The sequence below is a fragment of the Puma concolor genome, chromosome B4, assembly GCF_028749965.1.
Source record: "Puma concolor isolate L17-30 chromosome B4, mPumCon1.1.hap2, whole genome shotgun sequence".
Classification (NCBI taxonomy): Eukaryota; Metazoa; Chordata; class Mammalia; order Carnivora; family Felidae; genus Puma; species Puma concolor.
This window is the reverse complement of record NC_141673.1, coordinates 120308404-120330464: the sequence shown is the minus strand read 5'-3', so window position 1 is coordinate 120330464 and position 22061 is coordinate 120308404. Positions and strand designations below refer to the sequence as shown.

General features: G+C 43.1%; 2 protein-coding genes across 2 annotated transcripts in view; one reads left to right on the top strand and one right to left on the bottom strand.

Moving 5' to 3' along the window:
- The window catches only part of ARHGAP21 (Rho GTPase activating protein 21), a 137790-nt gene extending 128777 nt beyond the window's left edge, over positions 1-9013 (bottom strand). Inside the window, 2 exon segments of the mRNA XM_086714722.1 lie at positions 6730-7190; positions 8591-9013. Coding sequence (XP_086570848.1) covers positions 6730-6807 — 78 coding nt within the window. The 5' untranslated portion in view covers positions 6808-7190; positions 8591-9013.
- LOC147579464 (uncharacterized) lies at positions 6987-12899 on the top strand. The gene is made up of 4 exons (XM_086715145.1): positions 6987-7167; positions 7685-7876; positions 8299-9334; positions 9577-12899. Exons 1-3 carry the CDS (start codon positions 6987-6989, stop codon positions 9036-9038), a joined length of 1113 nt encoding a protein of 370 aa, XP_086571271.1. The 3' UTR covers positions 9039-9334; positions 9577-12899.
- Positions 12900-22061: the final 9162 nt, after the last annotated feature.

Genomic DNA, 22061 nt, shown 5'->3' with positions numbered 1-22061 from the left:
TTAGCTTGGAAGAAACGAATGCTAAGGAACACGAACAATGTGTGGAGAAATCTTCTTTTGGCCGGGGTACTCATTTGTTGATGGCCTGTATCTAGTTATGTGTCCCACTCAATACAGCCAAATCTGGACTCCTGCGGAAATGTCCCTCCATACTTGCTGTTGGCTACTGCTGCCATTCTTAATTCTGACAGGCTTTACCTTTAATCCCAACCTGCAGCACAAAGCTTTTGACACACAATGATATTCTGACATCTAGACTCAGGTATACAAAGGAACACATGTTTAAATAACAGTGTTAGATTACATGGTACTACAACTAGCCTAGAGTGAATCCTAGGCCTCCACTGGAAAAAAACACATGCTTTAAAAAAAAAAAAAAAAATTTTAAGTACTGTTTTGAGTAGTGTGAATCCTTTTCAAAAAGTATTTAAGTATTACTTTAAGCAGTGTAGGCTTCCTAGAAACCAAATTTTCGCAAGACTAGTAACGTATTGCTTATTTTTTAAAATCTGTAAATGGTGTCTTCTTATTGCAGTTTTAGAATCAGGCAACAAAGAGAAAATACAAAAATAATATCACTCCAAATTCTCATCGTCTAGAACTAACAAGTGCTAACATTTTGTCACAGTCAATGTTGTGAACAATTTTAACTTACAATGAAAAGTCTATGATAGGAACAATATTTAATAAAGAGCATTACTACATTGGCCATTCATTTTAAGAAGAAAAAGATCACCAATACAGACATATTATCTTTTTATAGTTTCCCCAGCAGCCTGATTCCCCATCCACCAGTCTATTAATTACCATTATCTCACCTCTTAGTGCAAATCATTTCATTCATTTCTGCTGCACACTGTCTGGGTTACTGTTACTTGGATACCAGCTTCCCAAAGGGAAGAAAGATGCAAAGAAAAAAGGCACCAAAAATGTGAACAGCAGTTGGTCCTAACGGAAACGGAGGTCTCAGAGACAAAACACCCTACACACTTCTGTCTCATCTAAATTAAGCATTCACATGTTATGTACCCATAGATAAACTCAATAACACTTTGGAATTTTTCTTAAGTCTTGATTCACTCGTTCATTTGCTCATTGGAAAAAAAAAAAATGTCTGTGGGCCTATAATGTGCAAGGCATCATTCTAGGCACAGAAAATACAACGTGAACGAAACAAACTGCACTGAACACATTCTAGATGTACGATCTGTCCAAATAAATAAGCAAAATCAGATGGATAAGCTATGTCAGAGGGAGATGAAGCGACAGGGGAGCAAAATACAACAAGGAAGGAGGGATGGTCGTGTCATGGAACAGGGGAGAGGCCTTCACTAAACCTAACTAACGGTCAGCAAAGGCGACACTCAGGTGACCTCAAGGCAAAACCTGAAGGAGACAAGGAAACGAGCCATGCAGAGGCCTGAGCGGGGAGAGTGTTCCACGTGGAGGGCACGGCTAGTGGGAAGGCTCTGGGGAATGCCATGCCCAGTGTGTATACACAAGAGTCCAGAAGGGCTAGTACAGAGGGAGGACAGTGAAAGTAGCAGGAGGTGAGATGAGGGAGGTGGGAGGGCGGACTGGGACTATGTATGGAAGAACTTCGGCTTTTAACCCTGAGGGAAATGAGAGGCCATCAGAGGAATGGGAGCAGAAGAATGACCCTCTGATGTACAGAGAGACGGTACCATCCGCTCTGGTCTGGTTACCGTGTGGAGAACAGACTCCAAGCTGGCAAGCACTGAAGCTGAGAGACAGTCAACCCGATTTGCAAGGTATGCATGAGGGAGATCAAAGATCACTCCAAGAAGCCTGACCTGGAAGGTGGGAGTGCCAGTGCTTGAGAGGAGGAGAAAACTGGGAAGGTGGGCAGGAGTGGTTTTCGACATGCCTCTTTACTATCTATCCAAGAAGAGACAGAGTGGCCAGGTGAATGCAGGAATCTGAATTCAAACAGGGGTGGAGACACACACACACACACACACACACACACACACTCATAGGTGTATATATGAATTATCAGTATATACTTGATACTTAAAACCAAAGTGCTAACCATCACACCATGGAACCCCACTTGATATTTAAAATCATAAAACAGGGGCACCTGGGTGATTCAATCTGTTAAACGTCTGACTCTTGGTTTCAGTTCAGGTCATGATCTCATGGTTTCACGGTTTGAGTCTGATGCTTGGGATTCTCTCTCCCTCTCTCTATGCCCCTCCCCCACTCACGCTGTCTCTCTCTCAAAATCAATAAATAAACTTAAAAAAAAAAACACTTTTAATAATAAGTAAAACCATAAAACTGAGCACAGAGAGAAGAAAAGAGGGCCAAACTGAGCCCTGCTGTATATGAAGATTTAGCAGGCCAGAAAGTTGAGGATACTTCAGGGACTGAGAAGGAGGGATCAGTGAGGCAGGTAGATCATCAAGACAGTACAATACACTGGAATCTAAGTGAACTCTGAATAAAAATTAAAGCCTTTCCCATGTATTCATTCATTAATTCCACAATATTTATTAAGCACCTACTATGAGCCAGACACAGTAGAAACAAACATGGCACCTGCTCCTATGGGGGTTGCAGTCCAGGGGGGAATAGAGATAAACACGTAAGGACTATTCCTGAGAAAGTACAGGGTTTTGGGGGGATATCGCACTGGGGGCCACTAATCCAGCCTGGGAGGATCAGGAAAGGCTTTCCTGATGAAGTGAAATTGAAGAAATGACCAGAATGATGAGTCAAAATCAGGCATGGAGGGGTGGCAGGTGGAGGAGGGGGAGCTGGAGGAAAGGGTGAAAGAAAACAGCATTTGTGAGAGCCCAAAGCGGAGAGACTTGTGTTGCCCCAGCGGACCTGACAGCAGTTCAGTACTGAAGTGTAGGAAGAGGTGACATATGACAGGAGAAGGGCAGGACAGGTGCCTTTCTTCCAAAGGCAGTGGGAGGCCAGAAAACTGTTTTCTACAGGGGAACGTTGAGGAGGAGCACTCTGACGACTGCACGGGCAGAGCGTTGGCTGATGACAAGGCTGGGCAACCGGGAGAGGAGTTCAGAAGTGAGAAGCCGCTGACCTGAACTCGGGTAGTGGCGGTGGGATTTGGAATGCAGACTCCACAGGACTTTGGATAGGAGCAATGGGGAGAGAGAAGGGTCAAGGGTGCTAACCCGGTCTTTGATGGGGACAGATAAGGAGGTGGCGTTGCTACTCACAGAAAGAAGGAACTCAGCAAGAGGAGTCGAATTTGTTAAATTTGAAATGCCTTTGGGCATTTTTTCGGATTAAAAAAAAAAAAAACTGTTTGGTAAAGAGGCAAAAGGTTCCATAGGTCTAAAGATCAACTATGAAACCTGGGATTGAGCTGTAAGTTTAGAATCACCAGCATGCAGAATAAAGCCATGGGAGAGTGTAAAATGAAACCCAGGGAGAAAAGAGTGGAGTAGAGGAATGGCAAGAGCCTGGCTCTAGGTAAAGCCAACATGAAAGGGGCAGCAGAGGAAGAAGAAGCGCAGGGAGGAAGGGACAGAGACAGAGAACAGGAGAGCACCTGAGAAGGAACGAGGGGGTCTGGGATCGAAGCAAAGTGCACAGGTATTCCAGAAAGAACAGCAAAAGGATGAACTCTCGTGAGTTCATACACAGGAAAATGCCTTCCTGTATCATTTACACCATTCCAAAATCAACCAACCATTGTCTTTCATCAGCTATGGTACACTGCAGTCACAGGATAATCTCAGGCTGGATGAAGAAGCACGTCATAAAATGAAAGAAATTAATTAGCATTAGTAAATAAGCCTGTCTTGATAACAGGCAGTGAAAAGTGCTAAAAATTCTATCACTGGGTAACACGAGGGCCTACAGACAGAGTGAAATAAATATGAGAAATAGGAAAAATAACGTGCTCTAAAAAGCTGAGGAAAAAGTTTTTGCCTTTGGTTTAAAAAAAAAAAAAGCAAGTTGGACCCTAAAGGATGAGCTCTATAGGGTATGAAAGGGGTGATCAGATCACCAAATCTAAACTAAGTGATTCTGTAAGCAAAGCTCCTCAAGGCTGGCTGTCAGAACACTTCACAGATGAGGCTGTACACACACACACACACACACACACACACACCCCAAAGCACACTTAGCCGGCTCAGAGTGCAGGAAACCATATTTTCAGATATCTAAAGTATTTAATTCTGTATGAAGAGAACTGTGCTATCCTTACCGCAGAATCCTTAAATACATTCTACGAAATTGTCACAATTCATTATTTGAAGAGGACTGTTATTTGTTTGGTTTTTAACCTTCCGATATATTCTTGGGGAGTGGTGCTTACATTTATTCATGTATCAACACAATTAGATTCTAATACAGAAGATGAACAAGAAGTTTCTGAATGTTTTCCAACAAAGCAATAGACCTTATCTATAAAAAGTGGAGTTAGCTAATTAGATAAATCCTGAATCAGAGATTTCTATTAATTCACTGCATCGATTTCTTCTGTCCTGCACAGTTAAGTTTCTTGGATGATTAACAGCATCGATATTAAGACATATATGCTCATCTCTTTTTAGGTTAAAACACATACCAATTTACTATTCAAACACACATTTAGGAACATAGCTATTGGTTTCTAAAATTTTTTAAAGAATGACAGTATTACTTCAGAATGTAATACTTCTAATAAAATTAAACACAAAATTAATTGCAGTGTCAAAGACTTAAATTATCTATCAACCCAAAGTATTCCAGTGGCAAGTCTCATTTTATTACTAATAAATACAAGATTTAACATGCTTCAGAAGTATCAATGAGAGCTAAATACACAACAATGAAACAGGCAATAATTACTCCTTACCCTCAGATTTTAAGATGCTGTCTGACAGCATATAGTCCCTTTATTTCTATTTCGCATAGAATGTAAGCTATATACCTATTCTTTAAAAACAATATTATAGCTTAACACCAAACTCAAGTTCTGTGTATAACCTTTAAATGAGCAAAATACAGGCAATGTAATGTTTTCTTGTTTCCCAAACTAGAAATAATGTGGCCATCCCAGCAGTAACATCCAAATGAAAACAAATTTCACAGTCCTTAAAAAAATACATAACTGTCAGTGTTAATATAAGCCAAGTTTGCAACTGGAAACATTGCTTTCTAGCCAAGGACAAGATGTGTCTATTAGAAATTCTTGGTTTCAGGACAACCCTTAACTGACAAAAAAAAAAAAAAAAAAAAAAAAAAAAAAGAAATCAAATAACATTAGTTCTTGCAAATATAATGCAAATAGCATGCTAATTAAAGTATTCACAAGACAATGACAAATAAGGCTTTGGGACCACAGCACATATTATTATGTAACTACAATACACATTAAGCAATCACCAAAGTTGTAGGGAGGCCTTCCAAAAGGAGTTATTATGGTTTACCATGATCAGAGGATTGTGGTGTTATACTTAATCACATTTTACCTGCAAGCAGGTGTTTACAGGTGTCAAAAAGTAAAACACTGGTTCTAACTGCAAACGTACAGTTCTAAAAAGTTGTACAGTGATGGCATACTGTGCCTACCTCCCTGTATTTTCTGCATAAACTTTCTAATCCAATATGAAGTCAGATACATGAAGCAAGTTGTTCTGCATGCTTTAAACACAAAAATTTAACCTGATTCATTTTTACTAAAATGCCAAAACTCACACACTCAGAACTAGAACCCGTGGCCGTAAAGTTAACATTTAACACTTGCAAAGCACAAATGACAGAATGAGAGCAAAGGCTCTTTGGGGGATGTTACTGTTATCTATCCCATCTGTCAATAAAAATAGAGACGGCTCAAAAGTAAAGTTTAAAATTCAGCACATTTAGCAAGCAAATTACAGAAATCCCCAATAACCAAGTAAACACAATATAGTCATTACAGAACTCCAAACATGAAGAGAAAAAAACAATACGAGAGGCAACGGGGTGCATGGGTGTAATAAATCAATGGATTTTCTGATTTCTGTCCTGCCTGCTCCAAAAAATTTCAGGAAGCCTGGCACAGAATCTTCTGAGCCCTCCCAGAGACGATGGGCTAAAGGCGATGCAAGCCACCTGACCCCCCGGGGCGGCTCACAGAACTTCTGAGCGGTGAAAGGCAGGCATAAATAAAAGGACAGCAAAGGCAGGAGATTTTTCAGGGAGGTGGAGTTACAACTCTATAAATCTTTTTTTTCCAAGGCTGTGCTTAAACTGTCCATGGGGAAAGACCTGTTTTTCTACCCAGAACAGAGGTCCACACCAATGGTAAGCCAGAATACCCACCAAAGCCAAAGTGAGACTGAGGTCCCATGGCAACAAGCGTCACCAGCTCCCCTCGCTCCACCTCTGAGGGCAAATCTTGGCTACGGACACTCGAAAATGCAAAGAGGCACCCCGTAAGCAGCCCAGCTCCAAAACTGCTGGAGGACGGGGACTGAAGGAAAAGACACCCGTCAAAGTATTCCCAGCCACCTGCAAGGGCAGAATTCCCAAGTCTGAGGTGATGGGGCATGATGGGGCATTTCAAAATGAGGAAACCCTTCTTGCAGAAGAATCGCTGGAAGTTCCTGGAAACAAAAATGGGCAAGGCTGCACCGCCCTAGGGTCGAGCGGGGGCGTTCCCACAAACCAGTCCAAAAGGGCCCAAAGCCTGTCAGCTGACCCCCCCAGCCAGCAGGACACCCCGCGGCCAGTGGCCCAAGATGCTGCCTCTGCACTTACCTCACACGTGGGGGACCCACAGGCCTTGAGCTTGTCACCATCTCCCTCCGGTAGCCCAGTCCGACGTGTGGCCATCATTTCATTTCAAATGACAAAGAAGGGACCGACCCTTTGGAGTCCACATTGGGGGGAGGAATGCTACCACACACCAAAAAGGGAAGAATTCCACACCAGGCTCCCGGGAGATGCAGGGCTGGTGAAACAAGTAACGTGCCAGGGAATGAAATGTTTTGATGAAGCCCCTTCAAAACGCCCCGATGATTTATTTCTCCGGACTGCAACTGACTTCACCGTCTTCGTCCATTTCTCAAGACTTGAAAAACAAAGACGATGGGTCTTCTCGGCAGCTAACGAGGCCAACTGCAGACCGCGGTCCCCCTCCTCCTCGGCGTGACTCCCAGACCAGGAGGAATCCGAGTGGGTCTCGAAGGCTGGAACGTCAGCTCCCCGAGAGATCTCTCCTGGAACAGGGAATGGTTACAAGGGCATGAACTTTCTCCAGACGCTGACCTTAGCCTTGCCACATGTCTACACCAAGTTCGCCTTTCCACCACTTGGAAAGATTATTCGGTCCACGCTGATGGACCTCACGCACGAAAGAGGAAATAATCCTCCTAGACAAAATTGTCCTGATTTCCTATAAATCAGGAAAAAGAGAGAGAGAGAGAGAGAGGGAGAGAGGGAAGCCTCAGAACTGCACGGTGGTTGCGTCAAACACGCCTGGTTGGTGTGCAGCCTTCAAGAAAGAATTTCCCTTTTCTCCAAGTGCATTTTCATCAGTGTGTTTTCTGGGCACAAGACACTTAGGCGTAGCGGAAGTTTTCTCCCCACGAGATGGAAATGGAATAATACTTTTCAAAACCCCTGCTCGCTCCTCTCCACCACCCCCCCCCAAAAATAAAAACAAAAAGCCAGCCTCGGAGGCCGGCAGCGCTGGCTCGGCCGGCGTTTGCAGGCGAGCCGGGGGAGTCTGGGCGCCCGAACCCGGCGCCCCCGCGCCCCCGAGGCTGCCCCGGAGGAGGCGGCTGTTTTGCTTGGCCCGAGGCGGGGCTGGGTGGGGAGGTGTGCGCGGCCGCGGGTGGGACTCGGGAGCAGCTCCGTCTCAGGGACATTATTCCGGAGCGACAGAAACGAAGCCGCAGCCCGGGCAACTTTTATTTACTTGCTTCTCCCCAAACTACCATTCGACGCTATCTTTCCCTTTCCCTGGGGCCACCTAGGGAAGAGAAAAAAAAAAAAAAAAAAAAGAGGAAAAAGAAAACCACCACCCACCTACCACGATTTCCTCCGCCCCTTCCAGAGGCGGGTCGGTGATCTCGATCTCCCGGGAAGGGCGGCCCAAATATGTACTTTTAAAAAGGTGTCGGGAGACCCGGGGGAAAGACAAAAAAACAAACAAGCAAACAAACAAAAACAAACAAACAAAAAAAAAAAAAACGGAGGGCTTACCCTTCCCAGCCCGCCTGGCCCAGCTTGCGCGGCGCGGCGGCGAGCAGGAGCGGGGACGCGGGCCGGGCGCCGGGCCCGGCCGGGACGCGCTAGGCCGCAGGCTCGGTTAATATTCATGAGCGGACGCGAGGCGCCCCTCCTCCACGGCCGGCCGGCCGGACCCCGGCGCCCGCCGCCGGCCTTTGTGCCCTTCCCTCCTTCCTCCGGCCCTCCCTCGCTCCGCACACGCGGGCGCGGCCCCTCCGCCCCCGCCGGGCGCCCGCCGCGGACTCCCTCCGGCCCCGCGCCAGCGCCGGGCGGGGTGGCCTGAGGTGGCGGGAAGGGAGGGAGCCCGCGGCGAGCCGGGCTCTCCACACCCGCCCGCGGGCGCTGCGCCCTGTCGGCTACGGCGGAAAGTAAAACAGACACGCACCGGAGAAAGCGGGGCGAGAGGATCCGCTCGGGGCTGGCCGGCCCCAGGCAGCGCGCCCCGCACGCCCGGAGCGAGCCGGACGGCGCGGGAAGACGATCCGGCGCTGCCCGCCCGCCGCAGCGCTCCGAGGCCGCCGCCCCCGGCCGGCCGCTCCCAGGCACCGCCGCGACCTGCCCCGGCCGGCCCCGGGCTCTCGGCCGCCGCGGGAGGGCGTGGGGCGGGGCGGCGGCCGCCGGACTCTCCCCTCGCCTCGCCGGGCCGGGCCGGGGCCGCGCTCGGGCGCCCGCGATCGCCAAGTGACAGAAGTGCCTCGCTCCGCTGCCGCGCCGAGCTGTTTCCCGGGGGCGGATTTCTCGCTTCTTCCTCCCTGGATCCACCTCCTCCCACTCCACCTCCTTCCCCTCCCCTCCCCAGGGGAGGCTCTGAGGCTGAATATTTTCTGTCTTGAATAATACGGTCCCGGGAACCGACGCTGGAGAAGGGGGATTAGCCGGGGTAGGGGGTACTCACTCCAACCCCCTCCCAAGGCGTCTCCGACCTGCAAGCCCTCACTGCTCCCCCCCCCCCCCCCGCCCCGCTCGCCAACACCCCTCCCAGAAACCAGGCTCACACAAAACCTTCCCTGCCTTCTCCTGTCTCCCGAGGGCACAGCGGGAGCGGCCAGGAGCCGAGGTTTCTACTGGGGAAGACTCGGTGCTTGGCGTCAGGGGCGTCAGGGACAATTCTATGACTGGATTCGCGAGTGTAAGGGGTCACAGGTCCCACCCAGACTGCGAGGAACACATCTTGGCGAATCTTTGCCCCCCCCCTTTTTTTTTTTTTTTTTTGCTGCGGGAGGGGAAAGAACCAGAGATGCGACGTGTGACTTCAAGATAATACGGGAGTGTCCTTTTCACGCCCAACAGCAAAATTGCTTCTCCTGTTGGGGGAAGGGGGTAGCAGCGAGGCGTGGTTCATTCAATTATTTTTCCTTCTTAAATCTGCAGACAGCTGAATGAAGCCGGCGCGGCTAGCGGAACTGAGGAAAAGGTGGCTGCGCCGCTCCACTCTACAGGTCAGAGCCGCTCCGGGGACCGAGCGCCACCGCCGCCCCTCCCCACCCAATTCCGGGGCCTGCCTCAGACCGCAGGCGGCTGGCTCCGCCCCGCCGCGCCTCACAACATCTCCCGCTGCAAATGGCCCAATCGGGAGACGCGAGGAGAAAACAAGAGCCAATCAGGCGCTGCTGACTCAGGCTTCCCTCCACCCTTGGCCCCTCCCCCGGTAGGAAAAGCCACCGCCCCTCTGTCTCCCCTTCCCACCCCCTCACCCCCCCCCCCCCCCCCGGGAGGTGGCTCACCGGCTCCAGTCCCCGTCCGGCTGGAGTGGGGTAGCCCGCTGAGGTGGCGGCGTTTGTCACCTTGTCACCCTCATCCTCGCCCCCTCCCAGACACACCCCTTCTCCCTTTCCCAGTCCTCCTGCTGGTGCTGTTGAGGGTCATTTGTATCATCACACCGGCAGGGGACCACCAGCTATTGTGTCTGATCAGCTGCCACCACCATCCTGAGGGAAAAGAACAAAACCAAGAAGCTATGTGATCTGCTTACCTTTTCCTTCTTTCTTAACCACTGTATCCCCTGAGATTTTAAGACGCCTCCCCATCCCCGGCTCCCTGCCCGCCGCCAGGGGTCCTGTTTCTTGATTTGGGCGGGATGGGAGGTGGGGGGGGACACCACGGGAGCCTGAATACCTCTGCCTTAGTTTTTAATATTCCTCTGAGTGGAAGGTGACAAACATTTAGAATATACAGTTAAATCCTCGGCCTCAATTAGAGGAAAGACTTTGACTGGATCATCTTTATATGGCCATGAAATTTGCATGTTCGTGACAGCCCCTGACAAAACTAGTCAGCCAATAACAAAGAAAGGAAAAAAAAAAAAAAGAATAAAATAGAGGGGATGCCTGCCAGTCATTTGGTAATTTACTGAATAGCCCACTGGGCTATAGCAGTATCCAGTTCTAGATACTGTTGAGTAAATTAACAAGAAGTGAATAGAAATGCAGGGTTCAAGTAGCGTACCTCTAGTGGGCTTATAGAATATGTCCAGAAAGGGAAAACAATTTCAAGCACAAAACAGCTCTTTACAAATGCAAATGTGCATGCATGGAGTACTTCACCGCTGAGGACATCTAGGGTTAAGATTTTTGCAATGGAAATTTTCATAAATGTTGATTTTGAAAAAGATTTTCAGTTTAGTAAAGGAGAGTAAATATTGGCCATGGAAGGAGACATGAAAAGGAGGTTAACCCATTTTAGGAAGTGTGGAAAAATAACATAACCTAGAAAGACATTTCTATAAGAGGTAAATGGAAGCATCCAGATCACAGTCTTGCTCCATCATTTACCTTGTGACTTAAGGCAGATTATTATTTATGTGTCCGAGTACTAGAGCTATCAAGTAATAAGAGTGCCTGCCGTCTATAAAGCACTGCCTCTGTGCTGGGTATTCCTTCAAGAGCTTTGCACACAACGTAAGGAGATAGCTGTGTGACAGAGCCAGGATTAAGCCCAGGCGATGGGCTCCAGAGTCCGTGCTTTTCTCACAACACTATACTACAACACGATACTCCAACATGGTTTTTCATAATCATAACAACAATATTAACTAACACTTACGTAGCTTATTATGCGCTAATTAGTGTGCTTTGTGGGTAACTAATTTAATCTCACCTCTGGGTTAGGCATGATTATGATGTTCCGTATTGGGGAATGTTTTTAAGAGCCATTATGATAAGTTACTGTTATATGTATCTTATTTCTGTTAGGATAGGAATGATCATGATGTTCTAAAAATTTGGGAATGTTTTTGAGAACCATTGTGATAAATTGCTATCATATGTATCTGTGCATTAGGCTATCTGGATGGACAGGGACAGTATTGGGAAACCTGGGTCCTAGTCCTTTCCTGGGACCTCCGAGTAGGACATCACCTTTCCTAGCTAGCTGGGCTGTTGAGAGTGTCGAATGACATAATACGTGTGAAGGGACTTTCAAAATGTAAAAAACATTATTCTGATTACATTATTTGTCTTATTATAAAGCAGGTGTTTATCCTGTCTCCCCGACTGGGAACCCTACTCTTTATAACATTTTGTCGTTATGTATTAGGAACATTTTAACCCGGTTAAAAATTAGGCCAATTCCTTTCTTGAAGGCATGAGCAATAATAGTATTTTATTAACTGTTTGAGCTCTCATTTAGATGCATTCTAAGCAGACCACTGTGGACACTCTCTGGGCGTCTATAAAGTGGCAGCCATCAGCCAGTCATTTGCCATGCCAAAGGTGTAACTGGTGGAGAATGTAACTGGTGGAGAATGTAAACCCTTGGAGTTCCCTTCAGCTGCCCATCTTGGGCATTTCACTCATTAACACCTCCACCAGAGGGAGGGCAAGAGAAAGGAAAAGGAGCCAAACTTCCATCCTGCGGCTACTTGTTAACTGCTCCAGTGAGAGATTTGGTGAAACAATGAGTTTGGGGATCACTCTAACTGAAAGGAGATTTGGAACTAACTGTGGGTTTCACAGTTGATATCTTGATAGTTTTCTTTACCCTAAATACAATGGATAAGCAAGAGCTAACAGTAATTCCACCTTTGTTTTACTTTGGAAGGCTAATATTTTCCTCTTTTGTGCAAAGCCAATTAATAATCTAGCTTCTTAGAAATTTCCACACCTATATTAATAATAACTACCAGACGGTCTTGTACACTATAATTCTGACAATCTAGGCAAGACATTTTTAAATATGGGAACTATATCCTTAAAATGTAACTTTTGACTTTGTTAATGACACAATAATATTGTTTTGGTGAACCACAATCAAGGAAAAATGTCGAAGCCAGAAATAGAGCCAAGTGTCTTAACCTCTGGTCTAATGTCATTCTGTTATAAACTATGGATGATTTCTACTCTGAATATAGAAGCTGGCAATTCTAAGAGGCACAAGTGTTTGCCATTGAATTCCACAGATGAAATGTGTAATTTGGGATGAAGCATTTGCAAAACTATGTGTCTGAGGTAGTTAAGACCAATGGCTCTCAGAAGAGTGAGCATTTTTTTTTTTTTTTTTTTTTTTGGTTTTAGGACAATGCTGTAGACTTCTTTTTCATACAATACTAAAAAGATACGTTACCTGCTAATATTTCCTTGAAAAGGCCTTTGATGTTGAACTGAATAGCTCCAGAAAGCCCACCTCTCTAGCAAAGCATTCACTACTGTAATCAAAACAAGGGAGTGATTTTCCACAATAAATAATTTCTAAGATTCTTCTTCCGTCATCACCTCTTTTACATTAGTGATGTAAATGATTTACTAATTTAATGTTCTTCATTGGCGAGATATATGACATTATTTCTGGCCCCATGATTACTATCATCAATTACTAATTTCGAATCTAAAGGATAGACACTATTTAATTCAATGCATACAGTACCTAGCAAAGTGCCGCACGCAATAGGTATTTTTGAATAATTTCTCTGCCCTCAGCTTTGTGGTTTCTTTTTCCTCTAAACTAGTACTCTCCTTGGGTTTTTCTTTTTGGTTTGTTTGTTGCTGTTAATTAGCTCCTTTATCATAAACGATCTTTTATTGTTATTTAACGGTAACTGAATTTTGTCTCCTTTTCTATCTGCATTATAAACTTCTGTAGGGAAGATTCCTGGGGCTTTTACTTCTCTTCAGGCCCCCATAATGCCTACTGCAGTTTTGCACATAGAAATCACTTCAAAATTATTCAAGAATGGAATGATGATTGTTTCACTGTTATTCAGAAATATTTATACCTCAAGAAATTCCTGGCTGACCAACAACTCTCCAGAGTGGAGGAAGATATGTGTATATATGTCTGTGTTCATATGCTTAAAATAGTATAAATCACAAGAGGCGTCTACTAAGGGAGCTCTTGGTGTGGCCCTCAACTTCCAGAAATGCCACATCTTATCTCTTTACTTCACTTCTGTTGACTGAGATGCTTTTTGGCCTCAAGACCATGCCAGAAATGAGTATCACTTGCGTGTTGTCAGTTATAAAATATTAGCCCATAGCTTATCCATAATCATATATCAAACATTTTCTTCTAGATTCAAATTATTTTTCTATACCAGCATCTCCTCAATTAAAATTGAGTTGTTTGATAGTCATATTTATCAGCATTATTAAGATTGTATTTCTCAATTAAAAAAAATAAGCATAGGGGCGCCTGGGTGGCGCAGTCGGTTAAGCGTCCAACTTCAGCCAGGTCACGATCTCGCCGTCCGTGAGTTCGAGCCCCGCGTCGGGCTCTGGGCTGATGGCTCGGAGCCTGGAGCCTGTTTCCGATTCTGTGTCTCCCTCTCTCTCTGCCCCTCCCCCGTTCATGCTCTGTCTCTCTCTGTCCCAAAAATAAATAAAAACGTTGAAAAAAAAATAAAAAAATAAATAAGCATAAAAATCTACAAGTTTTTATGTTATCCTAGGAGTCCTGATTTCCATTTATAAGCATTCCAATTTTCCTTAAAATATGAGACAAGTTCTTAAAATATTTCCACCCACCCAAATACATATGATCTAGGACATCGTGTGAAAATATCATGCAATCTGCATAGAAACTCATATTACTGGAAAATTGAAATATGTTTTTATTATCTTGGAATGGAATACTAAGTCCTAACCATTGTAACTAAGAAACTGTGCTAGCAATTGACTCTGATACTACAGACCTAATCCAGAGCAACTAAATCTTTTTCAACAGAATGCAAAAAATCAGCTAGCTTCCCCTTTTCATCTTCAGGGAGCCGAAGTAGGAGAGACATCTTAAAACATCTCCATTACTTGATTCACTAAATCTCTGGGTGTCTTTGAATATTCTTTAGCACTGTAGATTACATTCCTCTATTCCTGTAATTGCCTGCATTCCCTACTAATCCAAAAGTCAACTAACTAAGGGTTCTTCCTTCAGATAGGAAAGGATTGCAGGATAGTATGTGGCAATTCACATCTGGACTTAAAGAGGAAAGATGCAGGCTTGCATAACTTTTCTCCTAAAAGATTTTTTCAATTAAATTTTAATTTTTAAAAATTGCAACATAAAAGGAAAAAAAAAAAAAAGACTTTGCAACCATGAGAGAGGCCATACTTGTATCCCATTTTACAAACCCACCCTCTTGCTTTCTTCCAAGCTTCTCATTGGCTGGATCCAACAGGAAGACAAAGGTACTAAAAAAATAATTCCTCCACTCTGTTTTTTATAAACAGAAATCTAGATAGCAAATCCTGATCAAAGATGGTTGGGAAACAAATCAAAAGACTTGTGAAAACATTTTTAAATGGGGGGGGGGGTCAAGAAGATGAAATAAAGGAGCATATTAATCAAATGAGAAAGAAAGGATATATTATAGAAGACAACTTACCCCAATAAACAGAAAAAAATGGAGATAAATGTTTTACACCCTGAAGGAAATAAAACATACTAAAAGTGAAATACAAGAGAGTAAATGAGATATAAAAGGAGTTGGAAGAGCTAAGGAAAGACATTGAGAAGGAAAAAAATCATACCATTGTGGAAGTAATGAATTAGAAATAAGGAAGAAAAAGAAGGGATATCTGGCAGAAAATAGTGAGACTGATGGCAGACTAAAAGCACAATAAATACAAAGGAAAAGGACAACAAGGTTAAAATGATTCAACAGGTGATAAGAAATATGGAAGACAAAAAGAATCAAATTCAGAGAAATTGATTCTCTAACGACGAGTTTACCATGAATGAAACGCAAAGTATTCAAAGACATAATGTGGGAGACTGCTGAATGTCCCCTAATATCTGTTCTCACCTTCTTCTGTAAGAATACCATTTTAGCTGAGCACATGATCAACAAACTAGACTGTATTTCCCAGCCTTCCTTCTAAGTAAGTGTGGCCATATGTCTAAACTCTAGGCAATGAAATGTGGGAAGGAATGAGTGTCTGCTATCCTGGATGTCTTCTTTTAGAAGGCTTGGATCGATGCCTTCTTAGTCCTTCTTCCCCTTCCTGGTGGTTGTAGGTAACGATTGCTAGATGTAGCAAGTAAAAATAGAGCGCCGAGTTCAACTGGAATTTCAGACCAACAATGAATACATTTTTAGTATAAGTATATCTCAATTACTGCATGAGACATATTTATACTAAAAAAAGTATTCATTGTTGATCTGAAGTTCCAGTTAAACTGGGTGTCCTATATTTTATCTGGGAACACTCCTGGAGATAGTGAAAAGTGGAGCATATGCCTTTTACCCAGAGAGGGAAGTCACCTGTGGAAGATGGCAGAGACATTACAGCAGGCCTGAAATGGCCTACTTCTGGATTGTTGCCTGAAAAAGACCATAATTCTGTATGTCACCTCTTCTTTCCCTAAGGACCATGGTGTTCTTAAGATCTTTGGAACTTAGTCTTTGTTCTAAATGATGTGAGAAAACTTTTTTTTTTTTTTTTTTGCAATTCCAACGATTAAAAGGACTTACTGTGTTTCCAGAATTGTTAAAAGAGAATAATTACTTGGGGAAAGTTATGAAACTTTGAGTATAATAAAAGCAACCTACAAGCAAGTCGAAGTGAATCATCTAAAAGCAGGGGTTTGGCAAACTATGGCACACAGACAGAATCTAGTCTGCTGCCCGTTTTTGTAAATAAAGTTTTATGGGAACACATTCACACTCTTTTGTTTACATGTCTATTGCTGCTTTAACACTGTAATAGCAGAGTTGAGTAATCACAATAGAGACCACGTGGCCTGCAAAGCCTACAATAATTTCTATCCAGCCCTTTGCAGAAAAAGTTTGCTGACCTCTGACCCAAAGGAAAAACACTACTGACCTCAGAACTCTTGTCAGCATTAATTGACTTGAGAAGAGTTTTGAAGAAAAAAAAAAGAATGTGACTTAAGGATCACAACCATGTAGTCATCCACATTCAAATGCAGCAGAGATATGTAGAGACTTGGGAAGTCGTGTGTCCCCAAAGCAATTATATGATATAATAGTGTAACCAACTAAAGGGTGGTTCAAAATAAATATGGAAGGGCCAAGAGTCAACCGAAAGAATTATTGAGATGGTACAAAATTTACATGTTATAAACCTTGAAAAAAAAGTATGACAGTGAAAAGTAATAATACGATAAATATAATAATATACTAGGACAAAAATGAGCATACAGAAACATTTGAGAGATGGAAAGGGGAGAAATGGAAGAAAGCATTCATTGCTTTAATTCCTTCATTGGTTATGGGGGTTATAGAAATAAGATTCTTACGTTATTTGAGACAGAATGTTTGAGTGACTAACTAATTTGAAATAAAATGAAAAGACAAGCCACAGACTGGCAGAAGATATATGCAATTGATTTATATTGAGAGTTTATAAAGAGTCCCTATAAACCAATACATAAAATAGAAAAGATAAGCAGACAATTCACAAAAGAGGAAACACAAGTGGCCACTAACCCTAATGAAAGATGCTCTATCACTGGAATCTGGATAATGCAAATTAAAATGATAATGAGACCATTCCAAACCCATCAGACTGCAAAAATAAATCTGATAACATCAAGGGTTGAAGTGTTGAAGAACACAGAAACTCTTACACACTGCAGGTGGGAAATATAAATTCATAAAACCAGTCAATGGCAACACTACTTGCTCAGGCTTCAATCCCTGGATTGTCTGCAAGATCAAAAAGGACTGTTATCTTCCTCTCAATATCCAGTAGGCTTCTCAAATTTAAGACTCTAATCCGCTCTTCCCACTTTAAGTGGTAATTCTGTTCCCTCTACAGATCCAGACTAAAACATCCAAGGCAGCCCCAAGCCCTCTTTCTCTTTCCCCTCAACATCCTGTCATCAGTAAATCCTGGCGGCTCTCACATCAAACTACATCCAGAATCACCTCCACAACTGTCACTCATACCCATCTGTCACCTGGATTATGATGACAGTCTTTAACCGGTCTCCTGGTTGCTGCTCAACACCAGAGCCAAGGTCACCCTTTGAGGACCTAACTCAGATCACATCACTTTTTTGCCTTAAACCTTCTACTGGCTTCCCATTCCACTCATTAAAAAAAAAAAAATCCAAGTCCTTACCATAGTTTACACTGGCCTTGTTGGATCCACCTCCCGGTTATTTGCTCCTGTGCTGCCACACCAATTTCCCTGCTGTTCCTCAAACACACCAGGCTGGTTCCCACTGTTCCTGCTGCTCACCCAGTGTCTGCACCTGCTATTATCCCAGCCTAGACTATGCATTCTCCAAATACCCACTCGGGTCTCTCCCTCATTTCATTCAGGCTCTTACTTAAACTTCACTTTATTGGACAGGTCTTCCCTAATTACCCTGCTTAAAATAGAGCCATATTTACCTACCCCACCCCAGTCCAACCGCTTTCTGTCCACCCCTTATACTTTATTTAATTTTTCAAAACCATAGTTGCCATCTGGTGTTTTATATTTTTATTTATTATCTATCTTTTCAGTTTAGAATGTAAACCTGAGAAGAATAGGAAATGTGTCTTTTGTTTTATTGCTATATCCCTAGTGCTTAGAATAGACCTGGCATGTACTAAACACCCGATAAAATGTATCCTGAAGTGGGGCGCCCAGGTGGCTCAGCTGGTTAAGCGTCTGACTCTCAGTCTCCGCTCAGGTCATGATCTCACGGTTTTGCGGGTTCGAACCCTGCATTGGGCTGTGTGCTGACAGTGCAGAGCCTGCTTAAGATTCTCTCTCTCTGTGTGTCTCTCTTTCCCTCTCTGTCTGCCCCTCCCCTACTCATGCTGTCTCTGTCTCTGAAAATAAATAAGCTTAAAAAAAAAATCTTAAAAAGTGTGTCCTGAAGAGTAACTGAATAACCACTTTGGCAAGCACATTTTTTAGGACATTAGCTAAGAAAGTTGAGGATGTCCACATTCTGAGAGAGCAGTCTGTCTTGTAAATAAGCAGACATGTATGAAGTACACCTTTCTAGAAAAGCAGAAGTAGCCTGTTCTTTAGTAGGTGAATGGATAAAATCAGTTTTATGTAGGCAATGCAAATTTGTCCAGCAACTAAAATGAATGACTACATCAACGTATATCAATTTATATCAAAAGAATGATGTTGGGTGAAAAGGCAAATCATCAAATGAAGAGCAATCTGATGGTGTATATACAGTATATATATGAATCCATACATGTAACATGTATTGTTTATGAATATATAGATATGAATTAAAAGTACAAAAATCAGGGGCACTTGGGTGGCTCAGCCAGTTAAGCGGCCAGCTCTTGGTTTCAGTTTCAGCTCAGGTCATGATCTCACGGTTTGTGGGTTCGAGCCCCGCTTTGGGCTTGACACTATCAGCTGCCTGCCAGTCTTTCTCCCTCTCTCTCTGCCCCTCCCCACCTCTCTCTCTCATTCTCTCTTTCTTTCTCTCTCAAAATAAATAAACTTTAAAAAAAAGTACAAATATCATGGAATGATATATATCATTTTCAGGAGGAGGGAGGAAGGAAAGAAAAGAGATGGAATGAGCATTTGACTGCAAAATTTCAGTTCTTTAAAATGAAAACAGGGGCGCCTGGGTGGCGCAGTCGGTTAAGCATCCGACTTCAGCCAGGTTACGATCTCGCGGTCCGTGAGTTCGAGCCCCGCGTCAGGCTCTGGGCTGATGGCTCAGAGCCTGGAGCCTGTTTCCGATTCTGTGTCTCCCTCTCTCTCTGCCCCTCCCCCGTTCATGCTCTGTCTCTCTCTGTCCCAAAAATAAATAAAAACGTTGAAAAAAAAATTAAAAAAAAAAAAAAGAAATATTCATATGCTCTCCTAAACACCCCTTGTATCATGCAGGTGATGGAAGCCATATTGTCAGAATATCAACAAAAGAAAGATAAAGAGAACAGTAGTTAATCAAAGCTGGAGGAATGTCATCAGAACTGTACTTATAAGAAAATCTGTGACCTCATATCATTTTGTTATTGAAAAGGAAAAAATTAAAATAATTATTTTTTGAAGTTAAGAAATTAGAAGCAAAAGTTAAACCTAAAGAAGGCAGAAGGAGGGAATTAACAAAATTAAAATATGGAATCAAATTAATGGAATGGAAATTGCAAGCAAACCTTTTTGTAATACAAGCAATAACAAAAATCGTTTGATTATTTAATAGGGAAAAAAGGAGGAAAGATGAATACATGGAAATAGGCATGAATAAAGAAAGTAGCCAAAGATATGGAGGAAAAAATAAGACAGGTAAAATAATAACTTGATAATATATCTGAAAACCAGGAGAATAAAAATTTCAAAAGTTGAGTTAAGACAGATCATGCTTAAAGAGACCAACAATAATGGAGGAAATTACAAAAGTTCTTGAAGAATTATCTTTTAAGAAAGTGCCCTAACCATGAAAGAAGCGTCTGGGAGATAGAAATTTTTTCTATACCTCTTTAAGAAATAGATAATTCTTATGCCATTTAGACGGTTCTAGGGCACAAAGGAAGAAGAAATAGTGCCACAGACAATCTTCTAAAGCTTGAATGATAAATATGATAGAAAAAGAAAACTATGAGCCAATTTCATGTGTGAATATTGATATTTAAAATCCTAAATAAAATATTAGTATTGACCATAAGCAAAATATTACATATCATTTCGTGATGATTGAAGGATTTATCATGTAAATGGAACTGTCAGTCAAAATTAAGAGATTTCTTCATTTTAGTACAGGAAGACAGATGCAGCTGAACCATTCAGTGTTCCCTCCTAATAAAATTCCTTGGACTTCTATTTCTGGGAAGATAGAATAAATGTACTTTTCCCTATTCTTCTCACTAAGTATAATTTAAAAAAAAACTAGGAAAAAAATATATAGGGGCGCCTGCATGGCTCAGTTGGTTAAACATCTGACTTTGGCTCAGGTCATGATCTCGCAGTTTGTGAGTTCGAGCCTCGCGTCGGGATCTGTGCTGGCAGCTCAGAGCCTGGAGCTGCTTTGGATTCTGTCTCTCTCTCTCTCTCTCTCTCTCTCTCTCTGCCCCTCCCTCACCTCACACACACACACACTCTGTCTCTCTCTCTCAAATATAAACACACATTAAAAAAAATTTTTTTTAAATGTACGCCATAAGGAGTATCAGAAAAGTTGAAAGAAGGAAAAAGACTAGCTAGGAATTACACAATGATGAATCCTCTGCATTTCTTTTTTGCTTCCTATTTCCCACAGAAGAAGCTGGCAACCCAGAATGGCCAACAGATGCAGACAAAAAAAAAAAAGAAAGAAAGAAAAGAAAAGAAAAGAAAAGAAAAGAAAAGAAAAGAAAAGAAAAGAAAAGAAAAGAAAAGAAAAGAAAAAAGATCCCATGAGGAGCCTCTCTCTCTATCCAGAGGACCGGGAAAGGGGTAGCCTAGCAACAAAGAAAGTTTCTAAACAATCAACGCTCCAGGGAAACACCACAGAAAGCACTGTGGCCCCATGACATCTCCACCCAAAGCAGCAAAGGTAGTGTAGAGAGCCTCGAATTCCACACTCGCCAGGCCATAACGAGTCCCCTGACACCACAGCCCACAATGTCAGGGGGGATTACTTGGGGTGGGGGGATTCCATCCTCACCCTGCAGTAAAGGGGTGACTTTTCCCTCCGCCCTTAGGTGTGTCTGAGGAGGTTTAGGAGAAAGTCAGGGCTTCCACCACTTCCCAGTGGTGATGAAGCCATCGTGATGTGGTGCCCATGGGGAGCGTGGGGGGAGCAGGAACAAGGAATTCTTTTACCAGTCCCAGCCTGGAGGTATTAGTGAAGGCCTAATATGTATGGACCAAAGGACAGAGCTGCAAAATATGTGAAGCAAAAATGGACAGAAATGAACAGAGAAATAAACACACAATTTTGTTGGAGACACCAAATACACACTCAATACTCGTTAGAACAACTACACTAATCGGCAAGGGTATAGAGAACTTCACACTGCCATCGACCAACAGGGTTGAGTCAGTGTGTGGAAAATACTTCATGAAAACACAGCAAATAAACATTCTGTGCAAGTGCTCGCAGAATATACATCAAAACGGAACCCATCCTGGGCCACAAAACAAACCTCAACAAATTATAAAAAATTGAAATTATACAGAGTATGTTGATCATAATGGAATCAAACTAGAAACCAATAATAGAAACATCACAAGAAAACCCAAACACTTGTAAGGCACACAGCACATTTCTACATAATGCATGAATCCAGGCAAATGTCTTGAAGGAAATTTAAAAATACATTTAAGTGGAGGAAAATGAAAATACATTCAATCCTCTAACAACATGGGTAAGAAATGAGAAGAAACAAGAGAGGGAGGGAGGCAAACCATAAGAGACTCTTAAATACACAGAACAAACTGAGGGTGGATGGGGGGTGGGGGAGAGGGGAAAGTCGGTGATGGACACTGAGGAGGGCACCTGTTGGGATG